This window comes from Pecten maximus, chromosome 14, assembly GCF_902652985.1.
Source record: "Pecten maximus chromosome 14, xPecMax1.1, whole genome shotgun sequence".
In the NCBI taxonomy this organism is placed as follows: domain Eukaryota; kingdom Metazoa; phylum Mollusca; class Bivalvia; order Pectinida; family Pectinidae; genus Pecten; species Pecten maximus.
Window position 1 is genome coordinate 34207559 of NC_047028.1, and position 12528 is coordinate 34220086.

The following is a 12528-nucleotide window of genomic DNA, read 5'->3' on the forward strand; positions in this document are numbered from 1 at the left end:
AAATTCAACATGAACTGCTTAGCAACTCAATTCATGACCCCATGAAATCGACCAAATCAAGTTTCAATCCCTATATTTCAATTGTCTTCTTTTTTCAAATAAAAAAATTCTGTCTTTATTAAATGTATTGAAGCTTGTGCAAGTCCAAATGGGGAAAACCCAGAGGAGTTCCGGATTGTGCATGTCTTGTTGGTCGAGTAAAGATAGTCCGTCGTTTAAGGATTGAAAAACAGCATTATTTTGTAAAAAAAATAGAAGTATTTAGCATATCTGGTCTTTCAAAAATACAAGAATACATTATAAATTGCAAGAGTTATCTCCCCTTACAAAATTCATGTATTCATACGCATTGATCAGTGTTATTCTGGTCAAATTCATGAGCAAATGAAACGGATTAAGTTTGGTAGTTTCATTGAGTGCAACTTGGGTAAAAATTGAAATATATGCCATTAACAGCTTATATTTTCATTTCATCCCCAAGGTACATGGCTTATCGCAAGACCAATCAGAGAAATGAAAAGGCTGTTGGAGCCATCTTGGATTTTGACAATGGTTATTATATATATATTATATATACCCCCTCAGCGAAGTTAGACGCATCTTGTCCAGACAACTCCTAAACCAATGGGCCGATTTCAAGGACACTTCCGCAAATGGAGAGGACCATGTGTAGATGTGCATGAAACTGTTAAATTCCGTAATTTTGGTTGTCCTGGTTACTGGTCACTTTATTCATAGGTTTTACTTGTCTGGACAACTCCTAAACTTGTGACCTGATTTTCACAAAACATTATGGGAATATAAGGGAACATGTGCAAGTTACGGGAATGTTAGGGAACATTTAATTTCAAATTTGTTGTTGCTATGGTAACTGGTCACTATAAACAGGTTTTTATTGTCCAGACAACTCTTCCAAAACCTGTGCACTGATTTCAACAAAACTCATGACTAAATTCTCTTTATTATGAACAACACATATTCCAGCCATTCTGAATTTCATTAATAGGGGCTTGCACAATTATCTTACTTAGCCTCTAAATTACAGTTCCAGTTGTCCATTGACTCATACAGATTGTGGAGGTACATGTATAAGTCAGCCATCCTGGCGACAATTCTAGTTTCTTAAGAAGTATTGGGTGGATCTTTCTCAATTTCATCTGTAGGTTTCCTTCGGCTACTAGTTGTGCTCTTTCAATTTTGGGAATGATGAGTGTAGCATGTTTTCTAAAGTTAATTTATTTTGAACAGTTCTGATGATATGCTGAATTTTTGAAATTAATGATTTCAACTTGTTTGTAACCATCAAAATATTGAAACTGAAAAATATTCCATTTGTGAGAATTTACCAATAATAATTGAAATAAGCAGGCATGCTGGGTATTGCTTTGCAATACATGTCCCCTACTGGCTTCTGCTAAAAATAGTAACAGTGACCTTTAACTTGACCCAAAATCTTGAATCCCTAACTAGATCTGTAGCTACTCATACTGAAGTTACCAACTTTCACCAACATACCTCAAAGCATGGCTGAAAAAAAGTGCCAAAAAACTGAGTGGATGGACTGACAGACAGACGGACGGATGGGAAGGAAAGTCCCACCGGTTTGACCAGTAGGGGACTTATAATTGAAACAAACACCATGATTAATACTTTTGTATACTTATTTATTTTTATGACAAATCTACCCACCATGTACATAGTGTAATATATGATGATACAAGGGGAAATGAATGAGACGATCTATAATTACAAACTTAATAATTTTGTTCTTGGTTACACGGAAATGACGCTGTAAAAACAACACAATTATTTATTACCACTTTCACCACAGCTACCCTTAACGCCCTCATTTTTCACAAGTTTATCTTCCATCGTTCACAGAACTGTCTCCAGTTCACCTGTCCAGGATTTCTACGTCACTCCCTAGGGTATGACAGATAGCATCAAAACAATGATGTCATAGCATCAAAACAATGATGTCAAAGCAACAATACAATGATGTCACAGAAACAATAGGTCACCTCAACATTGTATTACAATTTTTTTCAAAATTTTTGAACAACTCTGAACTGGACCCTGCGTAAATAAAATATTATGATGGGAGAAAAATAAGTATCCCCTACCAAGAGGATGTGACAAATCTCCGACCCTTGGGGCGATATTCTTGAATGTCCAATTCTCGACAGATGCTCCGATTAAACAACTATAAGTTGCCCCGGGGGGTTGGAGATTTCTCGCCCTCAACGTCTGGGAGGATTCCATTAATCTTTAACACAGGAATGGCTAGATTGTAGGAAACATGGCAAAAATATCAACCCATATACAACTTTTAAAAAAAAAATATCAAACAAATGCAATCAATGTTATATTCATCCCTATAAATACAACTACAATTTGTAAACATCTTAGTCTTACATTTTGTCTCCCCCAAAAAATAACAGCAAGTCTTCAATTATTTCCCTAACGTTTTTTCAAGGAAAATTTTCTAAAATTAATAAACTTTATTTGGCCATTCTTCAATGATTTGATAACATTCCAAACCTCCTTATTCTCATGACAATTAAAACTGAAAATGAAATGGTCAAGTCTTCAGATTTTAAAATGAGCATCCACACATCACTATACCGTAATTTCCAGATTTAAACAATAGCATATGTAGCCCCTGGCTGGGGTTTACACAGGAAATTACACTACATGTATTACAATGGTTTGAAATTGAATTACAATTTACAACTGATCAATGGTTTAGCTCCAATCTGCTCTTTTACGATGTTTGTCAGGCGAGTAATTTTGATTATTCGGATACCTATTTATACGATGAAAAGCAAAATATATCACAATTAGAGATCAATAAATCATAACCACATATATACATACAATGCAACTCTGCAGACTTACCAATACAGTAGGTTTTCAGAGCTGACAATATAATAATTCCTTCTTTTTTAAGAAGAAAAAGATCAATGCAGCACTTCTGATGGAATTTTGTGTTACATTGGAAAAGTGGAATTGTTTGGTGAAACATGAAAAAAAAAATTCCGGACATCATTTTTTTCTTTCTTGTCGGAGAGAAGATTACACTACCATGTGAATGACAGCGTCAAAAGTTACCCTGTATATTTCTTTCACGCTAGGTGGATGATATGTGTAGTTTATAAAGAGCAACACAAAAATTTAATTTTGAAATTTTTACTGACTATTTGGGCAAACCTACATGATTCATGATTGAACAGATTCGTCTTCTATAGACTCCACTTGGGACAAACTTTTTTTTTAAGTTGATCTAAAACCTCTGTTGGAATTAAAACTTTCCCAGTAATACAAAAGTCTAGATCTGTTTTCAAGATTGAAAGTTAACACCCAACTAGGTTTAATTCTATATGATCATTATTATCACTACCTGAAAAAGCCTGTGGCAAGGGGGAAAATAACGAAATGTTTTTTTTTAAACTGTGTCAGAAAATTCGTGACTTTTTGTTCACTTTAGGGAAGTAATATGCCTTCTAACTAATTAAACAGACTGTTTTCAGCTTGAAACATGGCAAAAAAATATCTGATGATAATATTTATTACAATTGCGGCAAAAATGATACCAGTACATGTATTTCAGTAAAATTATACTAAACAGGGGAATGTTTTATTATACAATACAATCATAATTAACAACTGATAAATTAATAGCTGTTTAATTACACACACTCTCTAAACAACACTATCACATCATCTTCACAAAGTCTGCGCAGTCGAAAGACGTGTACCAAGACGGTGAATTCTATATTAACTGTTTCCTTAATTATCTGCAACTTTTCAATATAAGATTCTAAACAAGAACAATAGAATCTATAATGATTTAAAATATTGTCAGATATTTAAATTCAAGGTCACAGGACAACATCTGCCGACTACGCTGGTGGATTTTTATATATAATTAGCATAATATACAGGGGATAGGGACTGAGATAGCAGTGTAAGTAATATCACATCCACACCAACATCTTACGATCGACGTTCAATACGATACATATCTATATAAAGATTTTAATTCATTTTAATAAATAGCAACACCGATAAATCAAATCATGATCATTATGTTCTGATAAAACAAGACTAGATACATATATGTACATTCTTGATAAAAAAAAAATATTACAAAACAGTTACATCTATACAATACTACAATCAATCAAATGAAATAACAAATACATACATGTATTTAAATTTTGTTCCAGTTTTTATATAAGTATTTCTACGTTGGTATATTTTTATCTTAAACCAATCTGAAATCTGTTTAACTCGCTGTTTTCTTAGTCTGATGGTTGTGATTTTAATGACATTGTAAAAAAATTTTTTTTCGTAAAATTGTCTTTTTACTAAATGAAAAACGTTTGTATATCTTTAAACTGATCAACATCTTCTACTCAACAGTTATCATCTTACAAACACATCTAGTCACGAATAAACCAACATGGAAGTCTATATAGATCTAGTCCTTCTTTAGTCGTGTGGTGGTCATCCTATAAATGATGCTGTCCCTCCCGGGGTCGATATTCCACATACCGTAGCAGACAGCGAACAAGACGATGGCCATGACGATCATTAACCACAGAATTATGTTAAACACGCTGGCGTAGTCCTCGTCGTAATCTTTGGACAGGTTCATGTCTGGTATATCGCTCGTCACCTCCTGTCAAAGTAAACTAGACTGTTAAATGGAGTCTTTGTTTTATAGGAGAATTTTTTATTTGGAAATAGGATATGTTTTTACAAAATTAAAATTTTACAGTATACAGTAAAATCTGCCTTTACTGACACACTTTCGGATTGAGTCAATGTGTCAGTAATAGTTGAACCTGACTTCATTGACTCTACTGAAACACTGTCGGATCAAGTCATTGTGTCTAATAGGAAAGAGTGTCAGTAAAGTCAGTGGTCGGTAAAGTCAGTGGTCGGTAAAGTCAGTGTTCGGTAAAGTCAGTGGTCGGTTAAGTCAGTGGTCGGTAAAGTCAGCGGTCAGTAAAGTCAGTGGTCAGTAAAATCAGTGGTCGGTAAAGTCAGTGGTCGGTAAAGTCAGTGGTCGGTAAAGACAGTGGTCAGTAAAGTCAGTGGTCAGTAAAGTCAGTGGTCGGTAGTGTCAGTGGTCGATAAAGTCAGTGGTCGGTAAAGTCAGGTATGTAAAGTCAGCGGTCGGTAAAGTCAGTGGTCAGTAAAGTCAGAGGTCGGTAAAGTCAACATTGGTTAAGTCGGCGGTTTATAAAGTCGGTGATTTGTAAAGTCAGTGGTTGGTAAAGACAGTGGTTGGTAAAGTCAGTGGTCGGTAAAGACAGTGGTCGGTAAAGTCAGTGGTCGGTAAAGTCAGTGTGTCTGTAAAGTCAGTGGTCCGTAAAGTCAGTGGTCTGTAAAGTCAGTGGTCAGTAAAGTCAGCGGTTGGTAAAGTCAGCGGTCGGTAAAGTCAGTTGCCAGTGGTCGGTAAAGACAGTGGTCGGTAAAGTCAGTGGTCGGTAAAAACAGTGGTCGGTAAAGTCAGTGGTCAGTAAAGTCAGTGGTCTGTAAAGTCAGTGGTCGGTAAAGTCAGTGGTCAGTAAAGACAGTGGTCGATAAAGTCAGTGGTCGGTAAAGTCAGTGGTCAGTAAAGTCGGTGGTCGGTAAGGTCAGTGGTCGGTAAAGTCAGCGGTCGGTAAAGTCAGCGGTCAGTAAAGTCAGTGGTCAGTAAAGTCAGAGGTCGGTAAAGTCAACATTGGTTAAGTCGGCGGTTTATAAAGTCAGTGATTTGTAAAGTCAGTGGTTGGTAAAGTCAGTGGTCGGTAAAGACAGGGGTCGGTAAAGTCAGTGGTCGGTAAAGTCATTGGTCGGTAAAGACAGTGGTTGGTAAAGACAGTGGTCGATAAAGTCAGTGGTCGGTAAAGTCAGTGGTCGGTAAAGTCAGTAGTCAGTAAAGTCAGTGGTCGGTAAAGTAAGTGGTCGGTAGTGTCAGTGGTCAGTAAAGACAGTGGTCGATAAAGTCAGTGGTCGGTAAAGTAAGTGGTCGGTAGTGTCAGTGGTCAGTAAAGACAGTGGTCGATAAAGTCAGTGGTCGGTAAAGTCAGTGGTCGGTAAAGACAGTGGTCGGTAAAGACAGTGGTCGGTAAAGTCATTGGTCAGTAAAGACAGTAGTCAGTAAAGACAGTGGTCAGTTAAGTCAGAGGTAAGTTTTGCCAGGATTCACTGTTTACATGTACTCATAAGGTAGAAATAGCCATCAATTAGAAAAGTCTGAAAGGACATGTCAACTGTTTTACTTTATTTACAAATTTCTGCAGTTCATTTTGAAATATTGAGATTGAAGTTCAAACTTTAGAGAAATTTATAGGAACACATATAAAAATGTTACTAATCACAAAAGCAGACTATCTAATGGATTGAACCTCTGATCAAATGACAAGCATTTACATCTCCTTGAGAAATCCGTACCGTTGACAAAATTGCTTATTTATTTTAATCAGTTATCTCCCTTTGACTACCGACTGATTCACAATATGCATAATTTTCTCTAAATAATATTTTCCTTTATATTATATTTGATACGCCTTGAAGTACTGGAAACTTACAGCAGCCTTGAGGCTTCTCGCTTTCCTTACAAAACCTTCGGCTTTTGGGGTCAAGGTCAATACCTCCACCATAACATTGTCTTTGTAGAGGTGACGGAAGTCGTCCGTGATCTTAAATAGCAAACACATTCATAACATAATATAATTCAATTTTTTTGTTTTTCTAGAGCTAAAAAATGTAAGAAATAGCTATATATATAGCTATCATTCAATGATGAAGTCCATTGTTCTTGTTTCTTTGCCGATCATCTTAGAAATTATAGATACAGTAAGAGTGTGTACTGATATATACCTATTACTTCAATACGGGTAGACAACTTAATGTGAACATGCCACGGTAATTTTTTTGTTTTTGTTATGAAAACTGTAACTAGATCTGTAAAACACAGATTATGATTTCCCCACTTCTTTCCTTTTTCTTGACAATTCATTTTTTTGTTATCCTGACCACACTAGTGACAAACACCAAAATCTGACGATTTCTGTCGAAATAAAATATTTGGGCACAAACAACAGACAAAAATCTAAAACTGAGTCCTTCTGATGCGATTCTGATTATGGTATAGACCTAAAATGCCTAAAATATCAACAAACCTTATGAATAAAGTCGGTGACTAGGTTTGATGCATCTGCTGCCTCCGATGATCCAGCACCATGTTTTCCAACGACGTCTCTAAGACCACCGATGTTGAAGGACAGAAGATCGGGCGATTTGGATGAAAGCATCTCTGGTTTGTCCGACAACTGTTTTTATTGAAATAGGAATTTGAAATAAATACTGTACTTTTGATCTTTGGAATCTTATCCAGCTGGTCAAAAATCAGAATTCGCCTGGTTCATATAGAGTATAATTTCAAAGATTTTACTTATATTTTCATACATATGAGATATGTGAAGAACAGAATCTTAAACTCTTGACTAAATGATATGGAATTTATCAAACCAGCAGACTCGGTATGCCACAAGCCTGTGTTATATAGAATTACTGATTTGGTTTAACAAATTCCATTGGACATATTTAATTAGCACTCATGTAGAATCCTCAATATATATAGACCTAAGCTGTCCTTAAAATACTGCAACAACTGATAGAAAGATACAAAAAAACTAAACTAAACTAGATCCCAAATATATACAATAATGCCTCCTATGTGATCTTTATTCAGAAAGTTTATAAAAACCAAACTAGATCCCAAATATATACAGTTGGTTTATAAAAACCAAACTAAATACCAAATATATAAAGTAAGGCCTCCATGTGATCATTATTTAGAAAGTTTATAAAAACCAAACTAGATCCCAAACATATACAGTTAGTTTATAACAAGAATTCCACGGAAGTGGAGGTGTCGCCTGTGTATGCGAATAATTAAAGGGTCATAACTCTTTAAAATTAGGACTTGAAAAAATAAATGGCTATAACTCTTTTAAAAACTTGCGAAAGACTTCCCATGAAATTTTGAATTAATTCCAGTAATTAAAGGGCCATAACTCTTTAAAACTAGGACTTGAATAAAAAAAAACAATAACAAACTTGTCCACAGTATTATGGTAACGAACATTCTATTTTCGCAAAAAAAATTAAAGGGCTATAACTCTTTTAAAAAGGTCTGAATAAATTTGGTTAACGAACTTGTCCACAGTATTATGGTAACGAATCTTCCCATGCAGTTTCAAATTAATCCAGTAATAATTATTCAAGTTATTGAGTGGAAACCATTTTCGCAAAAAATTAAAGGGCCATAACTCTTTTAAAATGGTGCAAATAAATTTGGTTAACGAACTTGTCCACAGTATTATGGTAACGAACCTTCCCATGAAGTTTCAAATTAATCCTGTGATAATTATTCAAGTTATTGAGTGGAAACCATTTTCGCAAAAAATTAAAGGGCTATAACTCTTTTAAAAAGGTGCGAATAATTTTGGTTATGGAACTTGTCCGAGCTATCATGGTAATGAACCTTCCCATGAAGTTTCGAATTAATCCGTTCTAAACTACTAAAGTTATCGCACGAAAACCATTTTCCGGACGACGCCGACGCCGAAAAGTAATACCTATATGTCTCCTTTTTCAAAGGCGACACAAAAACCAAACTAAGTCCCAAACATATACAGTAAGGCCCCTGACATTATGTACTCGATCAACCTGGTATCCAGGATATCTGGAGGTAATGTACTTACAGTGTTAAAGACGTCTTGGATCATCTGGAGTTCACCCATCAGTTTAAGGTGGGTTGGTGATGAGGAGTTGAGTGTGCCAGTTGTCAGGGTCTGAAGGAGCGAGTCGGGATCTGTCAGTCGATCAGCCATACGACGCATAGTGTCGGGTATCTTACGGAACACATCAAAGTCTGAGTGTACGTCAAAAAACTACAACAAAGAAATACGGAACACATAAAAGTCTGAGATATTATTGCCATAAAAAGGAAAGAAAATACAATATTTCAGTGAATTTTACAGAATCTGTGGGGGAAAATGGAACAAAAATCCTAAGGGGAAATTAAACTGCCCATGAACGGTAGATTAATCCCTGTTATCGTACAAATATGTTATATCTAGCCTAATAGTGTTTTGATATTCTAACATTGAAATAAACTATGTTATTCTTGTTTAGTCAAAGGTTGAATGTTTCCCAAGGTTTACCAGGATACAGCAGCTGACAGAGAAAACTAATAAACTTCTCTAAATTTAGTTTACCAAGTACATATCATTACATTTTATCCAAATATCTGTTTTAGGTTGTGGAAGATCAGATTTAAAAAGGTAGTTAATTACACTGTTATCTAGTCCAGCATCCAAGAGGAGAGGAGTTTTGTCGAAGAATGTGTTCTGAAGGTCGTTCATCAGATCCCCGATATCTACACTTGGCACGTCCTGGAAAATGAAAACAAATATCAGCTGATAAAGGATAACAACAGTAATATAAAAATTAAACAAAAATTACCTGCATAACATAAACAATTGATAAAGGAAGACTATTTATGACTTGTGCCCTCACCAGACCTCCAAATCATTATCTAGCAAGAATTACCAGTAATCATAGCCACTAAATTGTTTTGTTGCACTGATATTTGAACACCCTGACATGATCATTTAAACAAGAAGTGACAAATTGTCTATCAGTTGGTGTGAAGCCTGGATTACAGATTCACTATCACTGTGCCATTGAAACATTCTTTTTCAAGAACGCCGATGTGGCGCAGCAGTATAAGCTGCGGGTATTTCTGGCTAGGCGTTTGGGTGTTGTAGGTCATGAGTTCTGGGTCCAATCAGGGCAAGATTCATAAAGTTGTCTTTCTTCGTCAATTGTGTCACTATGTTATATATACATGTATATATAGATATGAATTGTGCAAATATTAGAAGATATCATATTAAATATATAGTGAAACCTCACCTTCACGACAATCTCAAAATTTAGACCACTCTGCTATTACGGGCACTTTTATAAATAGTGATAACAAAATTAAATTTCTAAGGTCAAAATCCATGATGGCTGCCTGTCGGCGATTTTGTTTTCCTAATTAAACTCAAAACTGACTGCATACAAAAACAGGGACAAATGGGAACTTACAAGTGAAGCACTGCTATGAAGAACGGATATCAAATCTTTGTGAACCTGGTCTGAAATCTTGGTAATCGACAAACTGGAATGAATTATCATTTTGCGGTGTCTCTGCTATACTTACACTTGTGACTGGGTACTTTGCAATGCTCTTTATTTTAAGTGGATTCTGCTTGATGCCGTCATATCCTGTCACAGAGATTAAAACATTGGCTTTGGGTCGTTTGAACAATGATCCATGCTGAAGGCCATTCCATGACACCTCCTGCGGAAAATAAAATAAAAACAATGACCAAAGGGGTCTTATAACAGTGTTAACACCCAAACAGGTCCTCAGATCATTCTCATTACTTTCAGAAAAATCAGTTTCTAAGAAGATAAAGATTTCAATTTCAGCTTGTAAAATTACAGCACTTTTATTGGTTTTTAAACTGGCACTATAACCATAAATTTGTCAGGGCCATGCGTGCACACTGAACCAAGTTTAGAGTAGTCTGTTCACAACCTAGATATATATTTTTTATCTACGTCTGTGGTTCACAAGAAGGTAAGTTTGCATATATATATTCTATGTCTTTATGTGATCATTTGTAATTTACCTGTGTCTTGATAATTAAGAGGCAGATTGCCTCGAACATTTTACAATTCACTTGTATGTGCTGTCCTTATTACTACTTGACAATCATCTATTTCTAGTAATACGCATCCAACGAACATTAGTTTGTTAGGATCCAGTACCTTTATTGGATTATACCGTCATTATTACTTACTAGACCCTATATATATATATATACCTGAAAACGTAATTAAAGACCTGTCTGAGTTTGATTAGTATGTAAACAATTAACACCCCACAGTATAAATACTCTCCATTGGTCTTCGAAGGTGACAGACTGAAGCCATCAAAATGATGCACATGAAACCCGATACTTATTGTAAGATACGAAGATCTCTGTAAATACTTATCACTATAAATACTTACCAACCTAAAGAAAATGTTTTCATAATTTTTAAGAGCAAATCTAACATGTCTATTACTGGTTAATACACAGAGCCTTATAATTACCTCTGCTGGAACTCCGAGGGTATGGGAGATGACTTTAGGAACATCACTTGTCTGAAGCTTCTCTGACTGTTCCTGGAAGTGAACATACTTCGGAGCATGTGTCACGATTAGTTCCTGGGAAACAACTCCAGCTACAGAAAAAATATGACTTGATTATAATTACAAATTGGTTAATGATTTCATCTTAGAATATGATGTACGGTAACATCTGAAAAGCATATCATGTTTAAACAGAAGTTTAAATAGAAACATTGATTAAATGGTCCATCCTGTTAAATTATTTCTGTTTGATTATGGAAATTTGTCAATACACCCTGTTGTATTGTTATACTAATTATATATAACGATACACAAATCATGACCTCAATTAGTCAACCCAGAACAAAACAATGGCTCCTACTAAATATTGGTGACAAAGTTCCAGCTGCAAAAGTAGTGTACACTTTTATAACTCATCAAGATGGAGAAACAATTACAAGTAGTTGTATATTTCAAGTTCCAGCCATCACCAAATCCAAAACTGAATGTATCTGAAAATTTACAACAACATTTGTTTGTAAATTCCTGTTTGCACTACAGTAATGTATTGCTCTTTGCATTGATATGCTACAGGCCCATGGCCACTAGTTATCATGAATTACACCCGGCCAAATCAAGTTGAATATTTTAGTAACATGACTGCAAAGTGGTATTAGTATGGACTCTTTGGGGTATCATAAAATCACGACCACGGCACACTTTCAATGTTGGGGTCAAATGGAATCATACTGGCTAGTCTTACTTGGAATGGGGCTGGAGTGGACATTTTCACATCCGATCGAGAATCGGGGAAACTATACACGTCCAGTATTAATGGAGAACGAAGGCATCAAGCGAACAGCTCACTATTTTATTTGGAGAATATTATGGTGTGTGTCTGCTCTTAGTGACACCCTGATACTATATGACTACAGAGAAACAAATTATCCGGTCGATCTTGCGTCTGTTTTCGAAATAATATCTCAGTATTATAAGTTGACGTCAACGAAATTCCTGTGTTGTTGGCCAGGTAAGGTCATTTGTGATTCTGCACTAGGCCTAACGGATTTTCAATCACAGAGCAACTAAACGTGTATTTATTCATGATCGGGGATTATGGTTCGTTGTAAACATAAGAAATATACTAAATCGTGAATAATTTGATGTTTACGTAATGTACTTTACCGATAATCAATCCAAATATTCCTGCAAGCAGCGGAAGTTTCCTGTCAGTCGCCATTTTGGATAGCCATGTGACACGACGTCAGAGCGAACGGAACTCCTCGCCTCTATTG

General features: G+C 35.6%; 1 protein-coding gene across 1 annotated transcript; it reads right to left on the reverse strand.

Moving 5' to 3' along the window:
- Nucleotides 1–1643: 1643 nt before the first annotated feature.
- On the reverse strand, nucleotides 1644–12528 carry LOC117342038 (renin receptor-like). Its single transcript, XM_033904002.1, has 8 exons — nucleotides 12419–12528; nucleotides 11216–11346; nucleotides 10274–10414; nucleotides 9360–9458; nucleotides 8766–8954; nucleotides 7179–7328; nucleotides 6585–6695; nucleotides 1644–4684 (listed from the first exon to the last, which is right to left on the reverse strand). The coding sequence occupies exons 1-8, from the start codon at nucleotides 12471–12473 to the stop codon at nucleotides 4484–4486; spliced, it is 1077 nt and encodes a 358-aa protein (XP_033759893.1). The 5' UTR covers nucleotides 12474–12528; the 3' UTR covers nucleotides 1644–4483.

Excerpts from the sequence above, each read along its gene's own strand:
- LOC117342038 (XM_033904002.1), bottom strand. The coding sequence starts at position 12,473 with ATGGCGACTGACAGGAAACTTCCGCTGCTTGCAGGAATATTTGGATTG. Across the intron at positions 8,955-9,359 it reads ATGCTGGACTAGATAACAGT|TTTTTTGACGTACACTCAGA; the intron begins GTAATTAACTAC and ends TCTTTGTTGTAG. Across the intron at positions 6,696-7,178 it reads TCACCGACTTTATTCATAAG|ATCACGGACGACTTCCGTCA; the intron begins GTTTGTTGATAT and ends TTGCTATTTAAG.